At 48.7% G+C, this 24,515-nt stretch overlaps 2 protein-coding genes across 2 annotated transcripts; both read right to left on the bottom strand.

The window, feature by feature from the left end:
- Positions 1 to 937: 937 nt before the first annotated feature.
- LOC144108125 (monoglyceride lipase-like) lies at positions 938 to 10,530 on the bottom strand. The gene is made up of 7 exons (XM_077641404.1): positions 10,382 to 10,530; positions 9,377 to 9,489; positions 8,729 to 8,865; positions 6,213 to 6,326; positions 4,543 to 4,716; positions 2,365 to 2,496; positions 938 to 1,204 (listed from the first exon to the last, which is right to left on the bottom strand). The coding sequence occupies exons 1-7, from the start codon at positions 10,483 to 10,485 to the stop codon at positions 938 to 940; spliced, it is 1,041 nt and encodes a 346-aa protein (XP_077497530.1). The 5' UTR covers positions 10,486 to 10,530.
- A 2,156-nt stretch (positions 10,531 to 12,686) lies between these two features.
- Positions 12,687 to 23,529, bottom strand: LOC144108124 (uncharacterized). The gene is made up of 3 exons (XM_077641403.1): positions 21,714 to 23,529; positions 20,598 to 20,870; positions 12,687 to 13,128 (listed from the first exon to the last, which is right to left on the bottom strand). The coding sequence occupies exons 1-3, from the start codon at positions 23,255 to 23,257 to the stop codon at positions 12,687 to 12,689; spliced, it is 2,259 nt and encodes a 752-aa protein (XP_077497529.1). The 5' UTR covers positions 23,258 to 23,529.
- Between the last annotated feature and the right edge of the window lie 986 nt (positions 23,530 to 24,515).

The raw sequence follows: 24,515 nt of genomic DNA, 5'->3' as shown, positions 1-24,515 counted from the left end.
CGCCGCAGTGCAGCTGCTTTTACTTCTCACCATTGGACACTGTAAACAGAGGGGAGTAAAAAGAGAATAAGCTCTCTTTTATAAACGGGTGTACGCTAAAGGACAGCTTACGCCTTTTTTTTTACTCCCTCATAGGCGTATTTGTTGTTAGAGGGCACTTCTTCCATATCTGAGTGCTGATTCATTTATGCGTACTATTGTTGCCTTCTAGCTTGGGAACGTTCTTGATTCTGCTGACAGTGTCCAGGCCGTAGTCTGCGTGGCATTAGTTGCAGCTGAAACCGATTGGTGGCGTTACGTGGCGCACTCGGCTCTGGCAAATTGGTAGAATGTAAAGACGAATTCCTCGTTATTCTGCACACGCAGAAGGTCTGAGTAATGAAGCTTTCAGAAATCATCCACCACCCTTAGTAAGCAAAATATCTCCTTGAAAAGAAAAAAAATACATAAAACAAAGTGCGTCCGAGCAATAATTTTACGCTTGGAACACTAACAACACAATACAGCCTAGATGGTATTAATGATCTATGCATATCTTGCGCCGCTGAGAACACACACAAAAAAAACGGCCACAAGTCGAAAGCAACGACGAGTAGAGTGACGAATATCATTGTTGTCCAGTTTAAGTCCGTTTTTGTTAATTTCCCAGCAGTTGAATATAGTATGCAGGTAACACCTGAAAACCAATTCTATCGTTTAACATGCACGGGCAGGACAGGCCTCACTGGAGCTAATTGATATCAGAGGCCTTCGTTTAGCAGGGATTTTTCTATAGTACTGACAAAGAAGAATGCGTTTTAATTCGTGGTAATAGCTTCACAAGCCTAGCAATGTATAATTGGTTTCCACAATCGAGTGAAAACAGATTAGGTAACAAATACGTAGCTTCAAAGGAACAAAAAAATAAACCGCTTCACGAACTCCTTTGACTCTGGTCTCATGGCATCCGCGGTGGCCCAGTGAGTCCAGATGTTTCCGTTAGACCCGATTCCGGAATTGTTTCCGGGATACTTTTTTGCCGACCAGATGGCCCGGGCTCGTCCAAAGCTGGGGTGCATCTTTGCGAGCCAGATGGTCCGGGCTGATCATGTCGTGCTATTCCAGCAGGCAACCTGGCTGACAACCACTCAACAATGTCTTTCAGAACCTGCTGCCCGACACCTTCAGGCTCCTCCAGGAGAGAGTGGTACGCACCTTCGTAGTTCTGCAGCAAAGGGAAGATCAGAGCACGATGGAGAGAGGCCAGGAAGAACTACACATATTAGCTGCAATGCTGACAACGTAATGGTATTGTGGGAAGTATAACAGTTAACATTTAGAGTTTACTTTGAATCATTAATTGCGCAAGCCTCCTGATATGGCATTGTGGTGGACTTTCTGTTAGTTAACCGTACGATCAAATGGCAGTAGACATACAAAAAGAATTTTCTTTTCGGAGCTCTGCGGACATGACTGCCATTGCAGAGCGTACGGTGGCATTTGATTTTGTGAAAAGGACATCAAAACGGTCAAGAAATTGACAGCGAGATAGTAGTGAAAGCTGCAGGCATGTTGGAACGGTATTGAATGTATCAACGGTGATGATAAAGTTGTTGATACAAGGTAGGGTCATAAATGTATTCCCCAAGCATTTCACCGAAATAGACCGAGCACCAGGCCTGGAAAAAGCTTGTACCCATTAAGGAGCCGGTGGGTTCCAGGTGGCACTGGGGATGAACCCCGCTTCACCGCATGCGAGGGGGATGTTGAAACCACTAGACCGCTGTTGCAGTGAATGTATCATTCACGTGTTATATGTAGAATGCCCATTCCCCTGAAAATAGCAAGGGGCTTTTTCAATACACAACCGGAATTCACTGGACCAAAGTCAATACCTTTGACGCCAGATTACGCTGGCGCGGAGTTTTTCTACGGCAATCATGAGATTGGCTTAGTAACCTGATATCGAATCCGACTGTTCGAGAGCGGGAAATTTCAAGCAATTCGCTGATTTTCAGAAGCGATTATTCTGAGCCCTGAAAGGCTGCAGCGGTTGTATATACTGTTTCCCCCAGTTCTTCTTTGCTCCTTCCATTTAGGCAAAATATCCTTGAGAATTTACGCGTCCATCTTTAGGTGTTTCTTTAACGTCTGTCTGAACCACGCAGTTATGTCCAGGATCAAGAGTTCGCACTTAGTTATGAACGTGTTGCATCGCGAAAGAACAGTTTGAGGACAATACCGCCTTTTGCTTATATACAAAAAGAAGTAAGCTTTCTGTGAGCGCCACTGCCATGAACTAATAGCATTGAAGATTATTTGAATGTTAAGCTTCAGCCTAGAGCCCTACCAGTGCCCACAGCTGAGCGAGGGTAGGATTCTCACTTTGATGGTTTTGTCCTTGCTCGGAGCCTTTTCAAAGAACTGCTTCGTTGCTTCAGGGTCGCATATCTTGTCGCCAGTGCCGTACTGGACAAGCAACGGCAATTCTACAGCTTTGATGTCAGCATGAACAGCCTGTTAACGAGAAGAAACAAGAAAAAAACCAGGTGCTTGAGCTTACGTTCAGTAACATGCCGCACAGCGATCCTCACAAAAAGCGAGAAACAAACACATACAAATGCTGAGAAATATTGCAGGGCCGTTTTTAACCCTCTCCCTCCGAAGCAGATGACTAAAACCCCTCAAAAGAAACTTGAAGCATTCCGCAATGGAACAACCTACGTTCAGTTCGGAGTCAAGACAGCTTCAAAGTGTCACTAACACTACGCAGAGTTAGTGCGGGTCGGCACATAGCGACATCTAGGAGGATATTTTGCAACGTGGGCCGATAAACTGATTGGTTGGAAATAGTGCCTTGAGGTGCGCCGCAAAAGGTGTAACACGGTCGCAAAGAAATTCCACGACTTTAAAAAAAATGGCCAGGCTTAGCTTGGTTAAGCCAAGAATGCGTTGCATATCTCGATGGAGTTCCGTGCTGCTCCGTTGACTCGATAGGCTATTGACTCGATCGCCATTGAAACTGCCCGTGTAGCAGCGCTCGATCGCCTTTGAGTCGATAGACTATCGGTTCGAGGGCCCTCGAAATGCCCGTGTGACAGGGTATAAGACTGTCCCGGCGAAGGAGCGCAGCTCTTTTATACATATGCCGTGACGTCAATCATAGCGCAGTGCCTCTAGCGGGAGGAGCGGGAGTCAGGTGGTGGCTGCGGCCGCGCGCGACCGCGCCAGTTGGGGCCCAGCTTTTTCTCCGTGACTTCACGCGCCGGCGCAGCGCCCCTAGCGGGAGGAGCGGGAGTCAGGTGGTGGCTGCGGCCGCGCGCGACCGCGTGAGTTGGGGCCCAGCTTTTCCTCCGGCTGTCGTGACGTCTCGTCACGTGGTTGCGCTAAAGGTCAATGGTGGCTGCCCGGCCGCGCCCAAGGGCTGAACTGAGTGATTGCAATATGCAACGCATAAAAAAAAAATGAAGGGAAAAGTACTAGTCGGGAAATGCCGTTCCAAAACAACAGCCCGGAATAAAAACATGGCGCAAGTCACATGGTTCTGAAGGCCACCTCGTCCAGGTGGCTTTAGTAACAACCGCAAATTGCGTTGTAGTTGCTGTCGTAGGAGTGTCAGTGGCGCCACCCGATCACAGAAGTAAGCAAGAAAGGTATGTAAAAGACTGAGAACTAGTCCAGACGTTTTCTAGAAATCCGCCATGTCCGGACGAGCAGCGCCTTGGTTCTGGTGCTCATTTTGGCCGGGCGTTGTTGTCAACGACCAGAAATGGTGGTGTAAATGCGAAAATTTTTGGAGGCTAACTACGGACCAACAGGCGAGTTGGTACACATGGCGACACTCTGAAAAACAGCGCAGAGCAACGGGATGCACCACAAGAAAATACGCCAACGCAAAGCGTTTCAGTGGTGTGCTTGGTCGGTGAGAATGCCCGTCCTGTCATTCTGCACTCATTGAAGCCAAGTTTGTGTGGCGTGCTTTACGAGCAAAGTGTCGTCATAGCTTTAAAAGACTGCAAGCTCCACTCGGTGAAAAAAAGAAGTAAAGTAATGAGGAAGTGACCACGATAGCTCCATTAACTTTGAAAACTGTGCTCAGTTGTTCAGTGCCACCAGCGTATCGAGTGGTACCAGACTTTATTACCAAACGGTCACACAAACACCGGATTGGGATATTAATGAAAGTTTAAAAGGTGGAGTACAAAGGAAAGGTCAAGAAGAGAGGATTCGCTATGTAACTTCCTCACTGTATGGTTACTAATTGAATACGCCATGAGAAAATGCGGGCAGTGATTGTTGCCGCTGAAGTGGGTGGTGGCGAAAGTAGGCAAAGACAACTCACTTCATTAAAAAATAAAACGCTGAATAAAGGTCAAAAATCTGCCCAGGAGCGAGCAGTATAAGCTTCTGGACAGCACCTTCTCGTTGGAAACACGGCTTGCACAGCCAACTCTGCCTTTGCCGTAAAACAGTCTCGGAGGTTGCTCGTTTCGCTAATTAAGGTTAGTTAAGTTTAACACTTTAGGTTATTCGCACCGCAGTCGTCTTAGCGCGCGGGCTCACCTCGAGGGCGTCCACCAAGGCTGCCACCCAGCGGACGCTCACTGTGCCCGTGTAGCTGAGCGGGTCGTTGTCCATTCGGTGGACGACGGCGCGATCGCGGCACATCATCTCGTTGTTCATGGTGCCGACGGGTAGGCAGGGCAGGACGCAGCCCAGTAGGCGGGCTATCGTCAGCTGGTAACGGCCCCAGCACACCGAACGACAACGAACACACGACACGATCAGGAATATTTTTGATCATTCTCGGTCACCAATTATTCAGTCGGTCAGACAGTCAGCCACCCAACCAACCAATCAACCAACCAACCAACCAACCAACCAACCAACCAACCAACCAACCAACCAACCAACCAACCAACCAACCAACCAACCAACCAACCAACCAACCAACCAACCAACCAACCAACCAACCAACCAATCAATCAATCAATCAATCAATCAATCAATCAATCAATCAATCAATCAATCAATCAATCAATCAATCAATCAATCAATCAATCAGCCAGTCAATTAATCAATCAATAAGACAGTCAGCTAGTCAATCAATCAATCAATCAAACAAACAAATAAACAATCAATCATTCATTCAATCAATCAATCATTCAATCTTTCAATCAATCAATAAGTCAATCAAACAATCAATCAATCAATCGATCGATCAAATTGGAATGCACTGCGTATCGAGAAAGAGAACAAGTCCAGATATTCGTGCTTAGACTGCCGCAAGCAAGCAACACAAAAAAAAAACAATAGAGAGGGCCACTGAAAGCGAAGCGAACACTGCGCTGGCTAGCGCCGGTAGACCATCCATTGCGTGAACACGTATATTAATCCTTTAGCATTAGAACGGTCTTTAGCATTAGAAGGGTGTTCTACTCCTGGCGCCGCATCCTGCTGTTTTGATTCATGCTCCGCCACTGGTAAGATCCGTGCTTCCCACAACATCAACTTCAACGCAGTGCGTTCGTCAGGACGGTTGTGCGCATTCCGAACATTTTGTGACACCTGATCTATGTTTCTATACAGATATGAACAATCCGACACCGAGGAACGATCTCAGAAAAGGACTAGTATGCTTTTTTATGTGATCAAGACTAGTATGTTTTTTTTATGGGATCAGATTGAAGAGAAGCTATGCGAAAGATTGCGAGGCATATAGTAAACAATGCTCTCGCCTCGTATATCTCCCAACGCGGCTTATTTAAAGGGCATTGGAATTTATATTTTGTTTCTCTCTCAGTGTCATCCGCAAAGCGCTTTTCCTGACCGACGTGGACATTCCTTCTGTATTCGAAGTAAATACTCACATGAAAGTGCCTTTAATCTTGTTTAAGTTTTTAGGAACTACACCATCGTTACACGAAACTACTCCGACCAATGAATGCAACCAATACACCGTAGTGTACTACTTTTTTTCTACGGCTCTGTTTGAGGCATGTAATTCCACCCAATGTACTTTGTTTTATAACCTTGTTTATTTCTGTAAGTGTATAATTTCTTGTTTAAGTACATTTGTAACCGCAGTATTTTAGCGGCTTATTAACAAATGGAAGAACCCTCTCCTGCTTCGACCGATCCAGTCTGCGGTATTCCTTTAAGCAAATAAATAAAAAAAACACAAAGAACGGGAGAAATACTTGGCGCAGCTTGGTCGGCCGCCTTGAACTTACAGCGAACGGTGGGGCGCAGTAGTTGGCGCCTAAGCCCAGCAAAGGGGCAAGGAGAATCATTCCAGCGAAATCTGTGCGTTTGCGCTGAGCAGCCATAATAACGAGCAGACCACCCTGCAGATAAACAGCGCACAGAGACGGGGAATAATAATTTCACGAATGACAGTCATTGCAACGCTTGCTCTATTTTATCCGTAAACAAATTTCGTTAATCCGAATGTATCGACGAGCAAGTACTATTGGAACAAACGCGCACAGAAGCCTGGACGTAAAATTTTCCTGCTGTGTGAATGCGTTCTAATACTCTAAGCTGACGAAACAGAAGGGCGGATACAGAAGGGCAAGAACACGGCACTCAGCCTAATCCGACCAATGCGTCATTCCTGCGCTTTACTCGAAAAAAAAAAATCGTCCGCGAGCTCTCATACCAGTAAATTCTTCTCGAACATGGAAATTAGGCTAAGGCTGCAAGTCCGAGGCGCGTTCGCAAGCTTTAAACTGGGAATTTAATAGAAAATCATAACCACGTGTATACTTCGCATCTGCTACATTGAAAGCTGCGGTCCGTAGGCGCCTTTCTATAAACGGTTTCTTGTTTTGTGTTGGCGTGTCTTGTATTTTGTTTAGTAGCAAAATGCAGCCCCTACCTTCCGAGCTGGCTCATTGACTTGGACGTTCGGATGCTGATTCCAAGGTCGCGGGTTTGATCCCGTAAAAAGCGGCGGTACTTCGATGGAAGCGATATACGGAAACACGCTGTGTGCTGGGTTATGTCCGTGCTCGTTAAACAAATCCAGGCGGTCTTAATCAATCCTGAGTCCTCCACTACGGTGTCCCTTATAGCGTATCTTTCGCTTCCGGACTGAAAGCCTCACAATTTACATCGCTCAGTGCTCTATATACATTCTCATAGTTGTTACTTCACCGCATGCGCTCATCAGCACGAAAAAACGGCCCGTGGGAGGCGATGCAATGACCAAGGAGTCTGACGCAGACGAGTGAAGTGCAGTGATATGGGATAGATAGTATCTTACGTTTTGTGGTACAGATACCCTTGAATCCTAGTCGCCGTTCACCTTGTAAAGAAAAGGGCCTCACGAATATATTGAACTCGGAATTCGTCCAACCACTGAACCCTCCGCAACCACGGCTCAGGCTATGAAAAGAAATAGCGGTACTTTGCTTGCAAGAGTACGCAAATTTTACCCCGGCGTTTTATATCACACTATGGCTGCGAAGAAAACGGTAGTCGAGGCTTCAGGTTGATTTCTACCAGCCTAAAGTCCTTAACGAGCACCACGGTCTGATTTTACGGCTAGGGATTTCTACACGCGAACTGGTTTTCGGCAGCGCAATGCTGCGAAGCCGTGTTTTGCTGTGCTGGCCGGAAAGCGTGGAGTAAGCTTCCTATACTGGTAGTACGGGCTAACGCTAAAGTCCATGCGCTACTACGGCTAGAGACATAATTTAACATAACAAAAAGAAAAATTTTACTTGGTGCCACCAAGTTGTAGGCAGTGGAATATGCTCTGGTCATGCTTATTGGTGGCTCTTTTCTTTAACATCGCTAGCTATTACAGATTCGGTTTGGCCATATAGGCCAGCATTCTTGCGTGGAATTTACAGCACCAGCCAGAAGAGCTTAGTTACAAGTGACATGTAATTTTCTTTATTATAATTAAATTAAATTCAATTAAATAGCCAAGGCCGTCGCGGTGCCTGAGTGGTTATGGCGCTCGGCTGCTGCCCGAAAGACGCGGGTTCGACCCCGGCCATGGCGGTCGAATTTCGATGGAGGCGAAATTCTATAGGCCCGTGTACTGTGCGATGTCAGTGCACGTAAAAGAACCCCAGGTGGTCGAAATTTCCGCAGCCCTTCACTACGGCGTCTCTCATAGCCTGAGTTGCTTTGGGACGTTAAACCCCCATAAACCATAAACCAAATTAAATATCCCCCTGCCACGTTTTGGCAGGTGGCAGTGGGAAAGGGAAATCCCTCTCCCTATGTTTAGTGAAAGGAGGGAGAGGGAAGTGCGAGGGAAAACAAGAGACCGATTTATGGGTGATGGGTGGCCTACGGGTTGGGAGGTTGCCGCGACAGCGAGGAATGTGGAACCAAGATGGCTGCCACCGGAAGCATCCGGAGGGATGTGAATGGTCCCATGACAGAATGTAGGACTCTACGGCTAAATTAAAACTTTAACATGTTTCGCTGAATCATGCGCTTAGCCGGTAAGACGAGCTCTGCAAATTTTTTTTTTACGTTTACAGCGACATGACTGAACGCGTGAGATCTAGCGAGAACTTCCGGTTTCAGACAAGTTATTCAACAGCAGTTATATCAACCTGGCCACGCATGCCGGCATGCAGCCTGCCTCGAACCAGGCGTTAAAACTATATGTCGCATGTCAAGTCCGGAGCGCCTAACTGAGGTTGCCCAAGGCATTCTTTTTGTCGTCTCAGCCAAGCGCAGCTGCTTTTTGGCAGCGGGTCCCTATAGAGGGAACCCAACTGACCATGGAGTATCCCAAGAGGAAGACGGGCTTCCCGGAGTACTTGGACCGCTCCGTGCCGACGTGCGTGAAGATGTCGTCCACGTAGACGTCGAACGTGCTGACGGTAGCCCGGGGTCCCTCGCTCTTGCCGTGGCCCACTGCAAAGTCATGGATGCCGAAAGTCGGTTCGAAGGGCAGTGTCCTTTAGAAAGCGTTTGGCGCGTCGACAGGAATAGAACCAGCGACCAGAACACTTTAGGAAACTATAATCACGTTTCGACGCAAAGGCTTGTGCAGAAGTTGAACTTTCTCGTTCAGTTCTCTTACATTATTTATTCACGTTTTCATTATGCAAAGCTTTTGTTTATGGACGCTAAATTTCTAAGGGTATTCACTGCCGTAGCCTTGTCTGTCTGGCGAGTGGTTCTTCCGGTTCTTGCAAAAGCGTTGCCTCTCTTCTGGTGGCTGGCTGTGAATGTAAGAAATAAGTAAATTAATAAAAACTAAGGTCACGCGCCTCGTAATTAGGAGTTCATTGACGCCTTGTACTATAGTTCTGAACAGCCTTCCCAAGCCTTTTAGAAGCAACTCTAAATTTCCCCTTCTAACCCCATATCAAATCTCACACAACTGAGTAAAGTGATAAAAAGCTGTGTCATTTTTCCTTGCCGTGGTCATGCGAGAAGACGTAGACGCCCAATTGGGCGAGGCTCCGCGCAAGAGTGTCGTAACTTTGGTCGTGGCAATGGTCACCGTAACCGTGCGCCAAGAACAACAGGGCCCTGCGAAAGAAGGCATCACGCCCCCTGAGCTGGAAACTGTTTTCGACTATGAACTCAACTGCATTCTCGGCCTAGAGAAAAACTAGGCAGCCAGAGCTTCTGGAAACGCCTCTCGCAGTCTCTTCGCATAATATCGCTTCGTCACGTGATTTTTGAACTTTCGAATTCAATAATAATAATAATAATAATAATAATAATAATAATAATAATAATAATAATAATAATAATAATAATAACAATAATAATAATAACTGCTTTTTGGGGAAAGGAAATGGCACAGTATCTGTCTCATATATCGTTGGACACCTGAACCGCGCCGTAAGGGAAGGGATAAAGGAGGGAGTAAACGAAGAAAGGAAGAAAGAGCTGCCGTAGTGGAGGGCTCCGGAATAATTTTGACCACTTGGGGAATTCAACATGCGAGCAATAAAAAGAACTTTTCATTGGAGTGCGCAACGCATGGCCGGCGATTCACTGCGTTAACTTATGCGTAGGGCATTGGCAAGAAATCGATTTATCTTTACTCTTGCCACGATATTCTCGTGAACAAGACTGGGGTGTGGGTATGGAACGTGTTGAAATATGTGCAAACGTGTTAGGATGGGCAGTTGAAATGTTTTCGAATGTGATGGGGTGTGTTATGGCTGGAAATGGGTTGCTTAATGGTAGGAGATGCTACACGAGAAAAATTCACGGCGTCGCTTGGTAACGGAAGAGCTGAGGCGAAAGGGGGGGGGGATAGGAGGTGGGGTTTTGCCTTGAGTTGCCAATGCATTGGACACAGAACCCCTCATCACTGATTAGTACTGGATTGATACTGGTAAGTGGCGCTGGAAATGCCTAGCGCAGAATCGATTCACATGGGGCACTTATGGAGCGAGCAGTGACGTACCTGGGCTCCGCTCCGCCGGGTCTCCATGACTTACAAACAATATTGTACGCGGCGTCATTCAGGAACGAAGTGCTTTCGTCAACCACAACGCCGAAGCTCGACATCTTCGGTGGCACAGATAGCCTTGAGGCCTCTTCAGAAACAACTGTGAAAACTTGCTTCTTTTTCTTCTTCGCCTGGAAAAAAAAGAAACGAACAAATTTCTGCAGAGGCAAGTACTACATCTCCATTTCTAAGTTTTCGCTCCAAGCCTATGGCATAGTTCATTGGTACCGCTTACCACTTTCTTTATTCTTTAGAAAATTATAGAATGCAACACAAGAATACGCGTACGAGAAGTGAGAGGCGCTGTTCGTCGCTTTCAGTTATCCTTTCCTCCATCAATCTGCTTACTCTCTACTTCATCTTCGGAATCCGAGCATTGGCCATATACACGGTCGAGAGAGAACGAGAGAAAAAACTTCTATTTAGCCAAAAGAAGAATTTGCAGGACCTTGGCAGTCGGTGACCCTAGCCGAGGTTTCCGCTGGCGGCAGCTGTTTTGTGGGCTAGGTTGATCATCCAGGCCCTGACATGCTGACCCAGGTTGTCGTTGGCCAGGGCCATCTCCGACTGTTCGTGTGTCGAGTATGGCAATGTTAACGTTTGGTCTGGTTTGCCCTGGCACTTCCAAGATGCATAATAGAGCGTGGGGCTTGCTCCGCGCCATGGATAGTAACCTGGGTATTTAGTGGGAGTAATCTAGTTTAAAATTTGCAGATTCGGAAATGTTTTAGCTTGTGTTCTCCTCTAGTGTGTAGCGTCCGTATACGATAGTTGCTTGGGCGGTGGGGAGAAATTTCGCCTTTCTAGCCTGAGGTGTTCCAGCCTGCTTGCGCACGGTTCTAGGATGGGATCAGGATCCGCCTGGTTTGTGAGAGCTCGGGCTAGATCATTCGCTACCTCGTTTCTATCTAGGTCTAGGTACAGGCGTCCATGTTATTCTGTGTGAGTTGGAGAGTGTACTATATATAGTTTGCTTGCCCTTCAGTGAGGTTTTACAGCAATGCAATTCCTGCGAGCTTATTGGGAGTCCGTCACTACGTGCAATGTTGGCCTTCTTGATGTGACTGCTATGACCAGGTATTAGCGCTGCTCTTTTGGTGAAGCTGTGCGATAATATCGCACGGTTTTCTTGCCAAAGCCTGCATTAGTACTCCAAGTATCCCGACTCCGTTCCTCTGGCTTCAATTCAAGGAGGCAGCCAGCACCGAGTTTTTATCAACTTTTTATCACGAGTAGCAGTAGAAATAAATCTTTGTACGATGATCGACTGTTTGGAAAGGCGTCTAATCTATTAGACTAAAATGGCGATCTACCTCAGCAGATCGTTAAAACAGCATGCGACAATCTAATTTCCGGGTTTCACTCTACGACCCGGACCTCCACGTGTGTTCGGAGGAGATGGAAGAACACCTGAAGTGCAACATGGGCCTATTGAAAATAGAGGGCGGGTGGCCGAGATAATTTTCCACGGGAAAACGACGTTGACCCTACTCCTTTTTGCAAAGAAAACAAAGGAAATGCATAGTAAAAATAGAACCGCCCCGCCTCCTTCTTCCAACCGCCATCTTCAAATACTATCCATAGATTTCTGAAAGATTTGCGTTCCTGAAGGGATTCGTCGCTGGTAGGGTCTACACATAAAAGTAGCACAACATCTGCAAAGAGCGCACCCGAAAGTTTTATCTGTACTTATCTGTATGTAACAATTTCCAGTACAATGTACTGCTGAAAAGGTTCCAGTCCTAGAGGCAAAAGTTGTAGAGAACTGAACTGTTGAACACCATGTGAACAATAGACCGGGACTATATGTCGAAAAATTACGCATAACCAAACAGTTCGCTACATTAATGTTAACAAAAGAGAAATAATAACAGTGCAAGGTAAATATCAGTGGCTTGAATTCCTTGTCAAGTGAAAAAGGTGTTAAGAGAAGGAAGATGGGATTCTTTAACGACACAAAACCAAACGCACAAAGGGCGAGAGGAAGCTAGCCAACATTTCCACAAAAGAACTTCAAGTACTCTTGCCGAAACGTTGGCTTGCGGCTGAGGCTCCACCGCAGCCCTTGTTCATTTAGTTTTCTGTTCAAAATAAGGAAAGCAAATTCACGTGTACAGGAATTTTCACGTGCTTCTTCCATTTCCCAAGCACTCGTAAGGGAGCAACATAAGCTCGACCGTGAGCACGCAGAGGCCAATTGCACGCACAATTCACTCTCGAGAGCCAAGAAAGAATTGAAACACGTTTCTAGCATCAACGTTTAATGTTGCGGCAATGATTCAGAGCGATATTGAGGTGTACTTGACGCCGAAAAACTGCCGACTCCCGGAATACAGTTCACGAAGTACTCGCTCCTGCAGTGGCCGACCGCAAGACCCAGAACTACACCCGTGACGTGCCCGAATGTGGAGCCTTGCGGCATAGTGCAGCCCAGGTGCACCAGCTCCATGAGCACACCCGCCCAGAACGGCACGGGTATGGGAAAAGACGCCATCTGGTAGTCGCTTTGCGGATGCCTCATGTGGTGGATGACCTTGAGAGCGAGGAGGACACCGACCAGGCCACAGCCGCACGACAAGGAATGCGGAGCGGGAGCTGGTCCCTCCGCTCTGAGGGCGATGATGTGCTTCCAGATGACCCACGCCAGGCTGTCTAGGGAAATGTTCATCGCAAACAGTAGCCCTATAACCAGGCCTAAGAACCTGCAAAAGTCAACGCAAAATTTAACGCTCGTCAGTGTTTGCTGTTTTCTTGTACGTGCCCAGTTTACTTATTTATTTATTCAGCATACCCCACGCTGTCACATGATCACGCATTTGTGATCAGTTCCGGAAGGAATCGCTTTACATAATTCTTTCCTACTGTGGTTGCTATCAATACCAAAGAAATTCTGCAGCCATCTCTGTGGACGTCATAACGCGCTGGGTCAACTGTGTATGAAAATAAATGAAAGTTGACAAAAACTGTGATAGTGTTCGTGCTTATTGAGGATGTCCATCTTAAGTTGCTAAATACTGCTAAATAAGTAGTAGTAGTAGTAAAGACTTTTATTCGACCATAATTTATAGGCCGAGCATGTCGACCGCCTGGGCGACCAGAAGCCGCTGTTCTTCTTCCCCTTCAGCGCCAAGCCAGTCGAGCCAGGTGGTGATGGATAGAAAGGGTGGGGGGAAGGAACCCGACTGCTGAGCAGCCGGGCAATAGAAGAGGCAATGGGCCAGGTCCGCATAGATGCAGGGGCAGTTGGGACAGGAAGGGTCCGATCGATAGCGATAGTGGAAGAGGCGGGACGGGGTGATAACTGCATTCATCTGAATGTGCCGAAGAAGGCGAGACTCCGGCACCGTGAGTGATGGATGAGGAGGAGGGTAAAGGCGTTTGTCGAGGCGGAGCTCAAGGTAGACCTCTTTTATGGTGCGGCGAAGGGTGAGCCTCCCACCGTCCTCCGAGGGCTTGGGCCAGGGGATCAACGGTGCCCGGAAAAGTGTGTCGCGGGCGAGCTGATGGGCCAGCTCATTGCCGTCAATCCCTGAATGCCCAGGGACCCAGCGGAGGAAAACGATGGAAGGCTGCAGTGCGGAGACCGCTCGCTCGACCTCCTGTTGGAGAGAAGGGGTCAGGGTGCGTTTCTGTATGTGGTGTATAGCGGCTTGTGAGTCTGAATAGACTGTGTACTCTTGGAGAGAGGGAAGGAGGGCAAATGACTGGAGGGCATGCGCAATGGCGAGGACCTCGAGGGACAATGCGTCTGGAGGGTGTAGATACGGCCCGCTGGTGTGGGTTTCAGGAGAAGGGAGGTGTGGATGGTACAGGGCGTAGCCGCAGGAACCTCGAGGAGCCACGAAGGAGGCATCCGTGTAAGCTACACCCTGGGTATCAAAGAGAGGGGAATGGTGCTGTGCGGCCGCATGACGACGTCCGGCGTGCAGGACGGGGGACATGTTGGTCGGGAGGGGAAGGATACGAAGATTGGGAGCGGGGGTGGGAATAGGAGAGGTAAACGGGGAGATTAGAATGGGCGAGATACCCGCTTGAGTCAATAACCACTGACCCTGACGGGTAAGGGAAAGCCGGGCGAGTTGTGAGTCACGATGGAGACTGAGCAGAGAACGAAGAGGATGGAAGAGGCCTGTGGCAAAGAGCTTAGTGGTAGAGGTAGTGATAGGGAGGTTGAGAGCTGCCTTGTAGAGGCCCACAAGGGCAGTCTCGAGAGCGTTAAGTTGAGTCTCATTGAATGAAGCGTAGGGTGCAAAGTACAAGACTTTGTTGAGGGCCAGCGCGTGGGCAACGCGGCACGCGTGAGCCTCGTGGAGACCTGAGCGTCGAGTGACCACGCGCCGCAGGAGGTGAGTTACAGAGTGGCAGGTGGTGACAGCGCGGTGGAGGGCTTGCACATTCTTAGCCGCATGCAAAGGGAAGCCAAGAACTTTGCACTGTGTGACGACAGGAATGGGAGAGCCAGAAAGGTGGAGAGAGACGAAGTGGTTGTGTGAGCGCTGGTAGGAGGAATGGTTGAGAAGGAGAAGCTCGGATTTCTCAGGAGCAGGAGAGAGGCCAGCGGTGGTGAGAAAGAAGTCGATGAGATCTAGGCCACGTTGCAGGGTGTCCTGTACGTGACCGGGAGAGCCAGATGAACACCAGAGAGTGATGTCATCGGCGTAAAATATATGATGCAGGTCGGGAATTTCAGCTAGCTGGGAGGCGAGAGGGGCCATAGCGAGATTGAAAAGGGTAGGAGAGAGAACAGCACCTTGAGGAGTGCCACGGGTGAGGTGGTGTGGGTTAGACAAGTGGGTATCTACTCGAAAGCGAGCCACACGTTTAGAGAGGAATGAGCGGATATAGGAGTACATGCGGGAGCCACAATCCAAAGAGGCGAGTTGAGAAAGGATGTGATCGTGGCAAACACCGTCAAAGGCCTTGCGCACATCGACAGTCACAAGTGCGTAAATTTGAGTGGGTGTAGGGGACAGGAACGTTTGCTGGAGAATCAGAAACATGTCCTGTGCACAGACGCGGCGTCGGAAGCCAATGAGAGAATGGGGGAAGAACTCTCGTGCCTCAAGGAAATCAGAGAGGCGAGTCAGAGCCATTCGCTCAAGGGTCTTACCAACGCACGACGTCAGGGAGATTGGGCGGAGGTTAGAGAGAGAGGGAGGTTTGCCCGGCTTTGGAATCATAGAAATAAGGGAGGATGTCCAGGAGCTCGGCAAGCAGCCGCTCTCCCAGGCCTCATTGTAGGTTTGAAGGAGGAATTCTTTGGCGCAGTCAGGAAGGTTACGAAGTGTGGTGTATGTAATGGCATCCTCACCGGGAGCCGAGCGTGTAGAATTAGCAGCCAGAGCAGATTCGAGCTCCCGGAGAGTGAAGCATTGGTCCAGATCGGGGTTAGGTCCACCTGAGTGCACCGGGTAGGAGGGTGCCAGAGGGGGCGGGAGGTAGAGAGAGGCGAGTTGATCGAAAACTTCGGAGGGAGTCCCCTGAGTGAGGGCTTTAGCTAGAGTGGGAGCAAGGGCAGGCTTACTGCCAAGGAGGGATTTAAAGAGAGACCATGCGGATCGCGAGTGCAATGCAGAATCAAGGCCATCACAAAGAGCACTCCAACGAGAATGCTCGAGGGAGGCGCAGTGGGCGACGATCTCAGCCCGCAGAGCAGTGATCCGGGAGGAAAGTTGGGCATTGTGTGGTTGGGAGCGAAAGGAGCGTTGAAGACGTTTACGGCGACGCCATAAACGGATAAGGTGTGGATCTGGGTCCTGGATTGGGTAACGAGAGCGAACGCGACGGCTACTGGACGTGAGCGCTGCAGAGATGCGCGACGTCCAGTCGTCGTAGGATTGAAAGGAGTCGGAGGCGAGATTTGTGCGAAAAGCATGCCAGTCAGTGTGAATAACCGGATGACAGCGAGGGATGTGGGAAAGAGAGGTGGTGATATGGATGAGAAAGTGGTCACTTAGAAGAGTTTCGGCTGTCACCTGCCAGTAAAAGGACAGTGATCCCCGAGAGAAAGTGAGGTCGGGTGTCGTGGAGCGTTGTGAGGCAATACCCGCTCGAGTAGGAGAGCCAGGAGTATTAAGAAGGGTGAGGTGGCGTTCCTGGGCCAGACAATGCAGGAGGCGGCCGGGTTTGAGGGTTTGTGGGTAGCCCCAGAGTGTGTGAGGGGCATTAAAGTCACCACCAAAGAGGAGATGGGAGGTAGAAGGAAGAGAGTGAAGGAATTTGCCCAGAGCAGAGAATAAAGAGGAAGTGACAGGGGGGTTGTAAAAAGACAAAAGGACGAGTGAGATGCGGGAAGAAGGGTGGTAATAAACCACACAAACTAAATATTTAAGGAGGGTGGAGGGGATGTCAATTTGCTCTACGAGCACGTCACTGCGTACATAAATAGACGCAAGTGGCGTGGCCGTAGTGGCATGGTAGGCGCGGTAGCCTGGGACATTGCGGGCCGTCCGGGTCTCCTGGAGAAGGAGAAAATGAGGCAGAGAGGGGCGGGTGAGTAGGTACTGGTGGAGGGGGGGTCTTATTGTGGCAAAGATTTCGGCAGTTCCACTGCACAATTTCGAGGTCCTCGCCAAACGCCATTATGAGAGTGGAGAGGAACGCGATGGTACGCGTTCCTTCTTTTTTGCCGGGGGCAGTGACTCATGGACGGATTGGAGCATAGATGTGAAAGATTCCAATTGCTTTGATTGTGCTTGGAGGGTGGTAAGAATCTGGAGAACCGAAGTTTCCAGCTGAACCAAGCGAGTGTGATGTGCCTGTGTGGTGGTTTCGACAAGGTCAGCCAAAGGGGCGACCTGGGCGCTGGAGGAGGGAGTGGGGAACGTGGCAAGGTGCTCATTTAGCTTGCTAAGCTGGGAGGTAAGAGAGGAGGTGGTTGTCTGGAGGGTTTGAGTCAAGGCATGTATCTGCTGTTGTAGATCGTGGGAAATGCGCTGCTGCTCTCGCTGCTGGCGTTCGAGCATTGCTAGCCGGAGGTCGAAGGAGCGGCTCGCGTCAGTCAAGGATGGAGAGGGTGGTGTAGTGGAAGAGAGGGACGCTGGCACCGAGGATCCTTTAACTATGGCGGCGAAGGAGCCTGGTGGTGACATGATCGGAGCTGATGGATATTCATGATTAGAGGAGGAGGACGAGGAGGAGGAGGAGGGGGTGGTGGGTTGAGTGGCCCGGCGCAAAGCTAGGCGTCGGAGGTATGCAGCTTTAGCACACTCGCGTTGTTTAGCAAGGAGGAAGGGGCAAGTGGGGTCGAGGGAAGGGTGGGTATTCACCTGGCAATGAACGCACCAGGGCTGGGCACACACATGAGCGGAAGGGTCAGCGGGTAGAGGGGCAGCACAGCGACGGCACTTTGCCGGAACGCTGTGCTGGGGGCATTGGTGGGCGCGGTGGCCTAGAGTGAGACAACGGGTGCAGGTGGGAGGCTTAGGTTTATGAGGACGGCACCGGAAGGCAACGCGTTTGAAATATACAAAGTGGGGGATGACGGTACCAGCGAACGTTATGAGCACTGATTGAGTGGATCCCATCATGCGAGCAGCGAGAATATCTGTTTTGAAAGATTCTAGTTCATTCATGAGCTCATCAGGAGTGAAGTGGCCACCGGCGTTATGGATGACGCCGAGGCATGAGATGGGAGGATGGGGGGAATAAGTTTTGATGCTGACAGGCTTACCGTGAAGGTGGAGGTGCGTGATAGAAAGTAGGAGGTGGGCGGTGAGAGGAGAATGAGTTTTTAAAAACACAAGGCTTTGGGCTGGCTTGGCCTGAAGGGTGATGTCTGCACTGGTCTTGGAGGAAAGTTGTGCAGCGGAGGTGACTGCGGCGAGCACGTCGTAGAGAGGCAGCTTGGGATTGAGGGTACCAGGAGGGAGTTGTATGCCAACAGTGATGAGCTCGGAGCGGGGTCGGGTGGCGGAAGCAGGCTTACGGCTGGCACCGATGGTGCTCCAGCCGATTTCCGGGGATGGAAAGTCGTCTACCGGGGACGCCATGAAGTCCATGTCTGCCGACGAATCGTCAGCCTGGGGCGCAATCTGCGACGCTGGTGCCGGGCTGCAGGTCTTGGTGTCAGCGGGTAATGTGGCTGGTGTAGGCGCGGCGGCACCGGCGGCGTCGACGAACGCAGGCGGCTGCGACGCGTCTATGGGCCCAAAGGTGTTGACGTCTCTTAGAGCGTGGACTTGGCGAGCAGTGGACGCTGCGGCGACGACGAACGCTGCCGGCTGCGCCGCGGCTGTCGATCCGGAGCTCCCAGCGTCGCTCACAGTGTTGGTTGCGACAGGATTTTGCGCGGTGGCGTGGGCGGTTGGAGTAGGCCCCGCGGTGGCGGCATCAGTGGGTCTGGGCTGCAGGGGCTTCGTGAGACGCTGCATTGCAGAGGTGCAGGCGCGGCGCGTTAGGGTTAGCGAGGCGCCGCGCCGGTTCAGACTTTTGGAGGCGCTTGAAGGGCCAGCCCGGCAGCGGGCCGTGATGCCGATGGTATCCACGTGCTTCGGAAGCCTTCCGGAAACGATGGAGAGGAAATCCAGGGGCGGGCGAAGCCCTGGATTAGGCCAGGGGCAGGTGAAAGCGGAGCTCGATAGGCAGCCAGCTAAACAGGGCGGCGCCACCTAGCGGATCTCCTGCTAAATAAGATACTGCTATAATAGCACGATTAGTTAGTATCAAAGTCAAATGAGCATATAATGTGTACGTTGGGGGCTTTGAGGACAGACATGCCTGGGCTACGAAAAAAATTACATCGGCTAAGCTGTTGTTGCCTCCATAATGCCCGCGGCTTCCATGATCCGGCCTGTTCCCGCTGCCTTCTTCGCACAGAAAGAATTCTAAGAACAGTGACGAATGACAGTGACTCCTACTAAATTCAATGCATTAGGTTTAAACGAGGATGAAGAGCCTTTTTACACCGATGGAGTGCAACACTACAACCATATCGCTAGATCTAGAACAGCATTGGCATGATAAGCGCGGTATACTGATACCAAAGTGAACAGGCACAAGTGCAATTAGCCGTGTAACCTCTCAACCAATCACAGCTTCCTCTGCAGTATAGTGATATTGTGTAACTATATTGCTTAGAGATGTTTCGGCAGCTTCAACAGCTTTGTATGTATGTATGTATGTATGTATGTATGTATGTATGTATGTATGTATGTATGTATGTATGTATGTATGTATGTATGTATGTATGTATGTATGTATGTATGTATGTATGTATGTATGTATGTATGTATGTATGTATGTATGTATGTATGTATGTATGTATGTATGTATGTATGTATGTATGTATGTATGTATGTATGTATGTATGTATGTATGTATGTATGTATGTATGTATGTATGTATGTATGTATGTATGTATGTATGTATGTATGTATGTATGTATGTATGTATGTATGTATGTATGTATGTATGTATGTATGTATGTATGTATGTATGTATGTATGTATGTATGTATGTATGTGTGTGTGTGTGCATGTATGTATGTATGTATGTATGTATGTATGTATGTATGTATGTATGTATGTATGTATGTATGTATGTATGTATGTATGTATGTATGTATGTATGTATGTATGTATGTATGTATGTATGTACAGGTATTTTCCCTCGATAAACGTCTTCACCGCAAAGAAAATTCCGTCGTGTGTGTAAAGCTCCGACTTAGAGTAAAATCATATATTAGAGCCAAGGCCTCAATCTAATCACCGAGGGTGAATGCGACTGCTTTCGTAGCACTGTCGCATCGAATGTCTCACCACCCGGTATATTTTTTTGTATTCTCGTTTGATCCTACCTGTAGAATAATACTTTATGCGGAACGAAAAGCTGTCGCAAGAAAAACAGAAAAGAGCTGTTTTCATCCGATGGCTTAAGTCTGCGAATATATTACTACAATGCGCTACACAGGTTAGTAGTTATAGAGCGTACAGACTTAGCCATATTTCATTTGTTAGTTTTCGCTAATGAAGTAGAAAGCTGAGCTTTAAATTAACCCAGAGTGGCTGATGGCAGTCGCCGCTACCATTAAGAAAACTGAACCACGAACTTGACAATCTGTTATGAATGAAATCTGTCGCTGCAATATATCGCTTGCAAGCTAAAACCGCAACTTGCTACAGGTTTTAATTCCCCTTCCAACCGACAATATTTGGGCACTAATTCTACTGACCTGTAATGACCGATCTCCAGTTCCAGCTTCGCTCCGACCGGCAGAAGGGACATGATGACGTAGCCCATCATAAATACATTTGGCAGGTACAGTGTTCGAATCCCAGGCAGGCTCCAGACGGGATATCGAAACGCCAAGGTCGACTTCGCCACCGCTGGCGGTCTTGGATACGGTCCGTACACGTAGGCAGCCATGATGGAAGTCGCGAACAGGAAAGTGACCGGCGCCTTCGGGACGACGCAAAGGTGCAGGTGTTGCCGAGGGTACCGCACGCTGTGGTGAGAATAAACGAATCACACTTTCTGAACGGAACTGATACCTTCCCATGGTCTTGCGCTGCACGACGTACTTCATGTTTAATTATACTCAAAAACTTAAGTATAAGGAGTGCAGCAAACGCAAGCCTAAAAATGAAGGAAGCGACACTGGTGTTGAAGTCCACTAAAACTTTCAAAAAAACCTCGCACACTGCTTGAAATTTGAGTCTTTTTCTCCCACTAAGGTTTAAAACTTCAGGCGTGTCATAACGGCAGCGCAAGCTTAGGTATATACTTAAAGCAAACTACATGGCCTGAAGATATTTGACCAATTCTGTGCCTCACCAATGAGTACAAATATCTAATTTAATGGCCGATGAATCGACTACACTATTTTGCACTGGGAGAACCATGCGAGTCAAAATCTATTTAGCTTAGCTCGTAATAGTTATAAGAAATTTATTAACCTGTAAATTGTCCGCTAAAGTTTGGGAGCATTCTCTACATCGGCGCGCTGGGAGCGCAAACAATAACGCCAACGTCCACGTTGCAGAGCGTTTTCCATTCTACTGCGTAGTGCACAGCTTTAGATTTAATAAACTGAAATTTATAGCCGAACCAGAATGAAAAATTCAGAATTTGCTAATGATGAGTGCGTAAGAGCATCGAGTTATTATTTCTAAGCGCGAACAGCAGAAAACTGAGCTGAAATCATACTGTGCATTTTAACTGCAATCTTGTATTAGGCGGCGGTAGCCTTTGCAGAGACACAGAAGGGAACTCGTCTCAAATACTGGCTGCCGAAGTCCCAGCTTGCCCGGAATCCAAATATAACAGCAGTTTTAGTGAATAGTCTCACCTGATTATAAAGTTTCCCGCCGCAGTTCCTGCCAGGAATGCGCCCACCAATAGCCCGCTGACCATGGGTAGTAAGTTCTTGCCGGAGAACATAACTAATGTGAACGCTTCGACCACCATGGACGCTAAAGTCCAGATATTGAACACGAGTGGGCCGTAGTGGATCACCGAATGACTGAAGTGCTTCCTGGCTAGCATGTCGAGCACGACGATAACACCCGCAAACGTGTGCGAACACATAGTGCGCACCAGTGACGCCTTAATGAATTCTGAGGCAACTGCGACTATGAAGGTATTCACGAGCCCCACGAGAACGATAGCAATTGTCAGGACAGCGGTGAAGTACGTCATTCCTAAAGCGGCCTCCAGGACAAAGGCCTTGACAAAGAAGGACACCAGGTTGGACGCGAGGTGCACGACGTTCTCATGGTGGAAGGCCGCCAGTGGAGCCCGTTCCCAGTGGCGGTCGTCTACTATGGTAACCACACTGGCGCACCGCTCGGGGTAGTGCTTGTGGAGGAAGTTCCAATGGGACTGAACCTGCAGCCACGTCACGATGAGTGTGGCCCACGGTACTCGAGGAGGAACGTACGTTTCATCGCGTAGAAGATGCGAGTAAGCGGCCTTGGTCCTCCGAGGGGATGGCAGTGAACCTGGCGATGACAAAGACACAGGACTCATCGGTGACAAGGGCTCTTGGGCGACTTCCGGTGTTTCCCGCTTCTTTTCGATTCTACGTGGTGTACCACTCCATGGAACGATGTCCCTAGGACTAAGCACAGCTCGTGATTGCTCAGATGACTCGGCTTTCACTTCAATTGTCATAATGCGTGTTCCATCAGCCCCTGCCGTGGGCATGGATGGTCCTCCGTGTAACACGCTCTTGCTTTGCGGGGTAGGCTCTGTGAACTCCTGTGGCGTTTCGTTACCAGGTACGCTAGAACTGGGAAGAGAATGCGCGTGCGAACCGGTCTTAGGAGCTCCCAGCGAAGAAGCGTCCCAGATGGAGCTCGAGAAGGAATACTTTGTTGGAGGCGTCTCCTGGGTCTTCGGACTTACGGGAACCTCTGCCGGTGTACCAGGCTCGCCGTACAGAGGAGAAGACAACTTCACCGCCACGCGTGCCTTCTCTTCTTGGTGTTTCCCCGGGGGCACCAGCAAGGTGAGGGACGTCATGGCGGTCGCGGATTTTGGTGTTTGTGGTAAATCCCTAGAAGGCATCGGAAGCGGTTCTGACGGTTCAAAATGAGGCGCCGATGCTTCGGATACATGTAGTTTCGAAGAGGACGCGCTGGGCACCAATGTCACTGACTCCGAAGTCGCTTGAGAAGCTCCGTAGCCCGCAAAGTGAAAACTCTGCGGCTCCCTACCTCCCGGGGGTTCAGAGCTAGGTTCTTTGGTAGCGGCTGCAATTTCGGCGCTTGTTGATGGCTTAGCATCATCGGACACCGCGTCTGCAGGTGCTGCGTTGACCGAAGAAAAGACGCTCTCCGGTTTCTCTTCATGCTCCTGTATGGTGCGTTCCATGCTGCCTTCTTGCGACATGTTGGTGGTTCTTTACTGAGAAGCAAGACACCGGATCTGATACAGCGCGTACTTTTGGATGCCATGCAGTGGTCCCGAATCAATTCCAAAAGCTCAAGTGCACCCTGGTTCTCATGGGTTGGCAATTTTGCGTAATGTTTTCTCCTACTCAACTACTCCAATCTGTTACGTAGACCAGCGCCTCATCAGTGGTTGTTGTTGTTGGCGTTAAAAAAGATGCCACATACCCACACTTGGCGATCAGCCACGAAAGCCATTGTACTTCTTCCCCTCAAAACATGGCACATGCCCACATGGGGGCATTGGCCAAGATGCAGTGCCATAAACAAGAAAATTTCCATAGGTGTTTACGACCAAATATTAGCGCCAAGCGTGAATTTTGGAAAATGTATCAGTGAAAAACGACATAAAAATATTTAAAGTAAAATAAAATTCTACTTCTTTGTCGCCTTCTTCTTTTCCCATTGACGGCAGCTTATACCCGCGCATGCGTGTCTGGGGATCAACGAAAAACGTCATGGGGTAAGAAAAATGCATGAAATTTGACAAATTCACACATAAAGAGAGGATTAGAGAATATTATTAAAGAAGCAAAGCCACAAAATTTTGCCTGCACGTCCTTTTTTTTATAATAACTGAGTAAGAGATCAGTCTACGTAGGTCACCACCTGTAATCATCCTAAACGTCGTAAATAACTTATAATGGCATTTCTGTCCTGTTGTTTCAATTTTGCTTTCCGTTATGAACGGTGCCTGTGAGAAAAAGTTGACTTTAGGTGGCGTGGGGCAGAAAACGACTAGCATTTAGTTTTTCCTTCATATTTTTGATTCACCCCGCTTCTTAATCCAGGCTTCCTCAAGTGCAGGAATCACAGCTAATGAACAACAAGCTAAAATTTCGCAGTTTTGTATGCCTCACGTGACCTGTACTCGACTAGGACGACATAGCAAGTATTCAACCGCTGAAACCGAAACCTAAGCAACACCAGTGAAGAGCTTCAGTTATAAATCAGTGGCTGGGCTTAGGCGCATTCCACACCGCGATTCATGTTTGATAATTTCTTGGTCCACGTAGTAAACAAAAACAAAGAAAATTTGGTGTCTGTACTAGTACTAGTGGTGTCTGTACTAGTATTTTGTTTTGGGGCTTTCTTTTTCCTTCAGTAAAGATGGACAGTTGCCATTACCTGAGATCAGGAGCAGTTTGTTCCGATAGGTTGGGTGGTCATTTTAAACAGCGGGATATAAGCATGCCGTT

This window comes from Amblyomma americanum, chromosome 10 (assembly GCF_052857255.1).
Source record: "Amblyomma americanum isolate KBUSLIRL-KWMA chromosome 10, ASM5285725v1, whole genome shotgun sequence".
Taxonomy (NCBI): domain Eukaryota; kingdom Metazoa; phylum Arthropoda; class Arachnida; order Ixodida; family Ixodidae; genus Amblyomma; species Amblyomma americanum.
Note: the sequence above shows the minus strand (reverse complement) of the source record. Positions and strands in the feature narration are given on the sequence as shown.

What these genes read in the sequence shown, in the direction of transcription:
- LOC144108125 (XM_077641404.1), bottom strand. Translation starts at nt 10,485, where the DNA reads ATGTCGAGCTTCGGCGTTGTGGTTGACGAAAGCACTTCGTTCCTGAAT. An exon ending in TCCTCTTGGGATACTCCATG is followed by an intron (nt 6,327 to 8,728) that starts GTCAGTTGGGTT and finishes GTTTATCTGCAG; the next exon opens with GGTGGTCTGCTCGTTATTAT. An exon ending in ACTGCGCCCCACCGTTCGCT is followed by an intron (nt 4,717 to 6,212) that starts GTAAGTTCAAGG and finishes GGCCGTTACCAG; the next exon opens with CTGACGATAGCCCGCCTACT.
- LOC144108124 (XM_077641403.1), bottom strand. Translation starts at nt 23,257, where the DNA reads ATGTCGCAAGAAGGCAGCATGGAACGCACCATACAGGAGCATGAAGAG. An exon ending in GCGGGAAACTTTATAATCAG is followed by an intron (nt 20,871 to 21,713) that starts GTGAGACTATTC and finishes TTCTCACCACAG; the next exon opens with CGTGCGGTACCCTCGGCAAC. An exon ending in CTGGAGATCGGTCATTACAG is followed by an intron (nt 13,129 to 20,597) that starts GTCAGTAGAATT and finishes TGACTTTTGCAG; the next exon opens with GTTCTTAGGCCTGGTTATAG.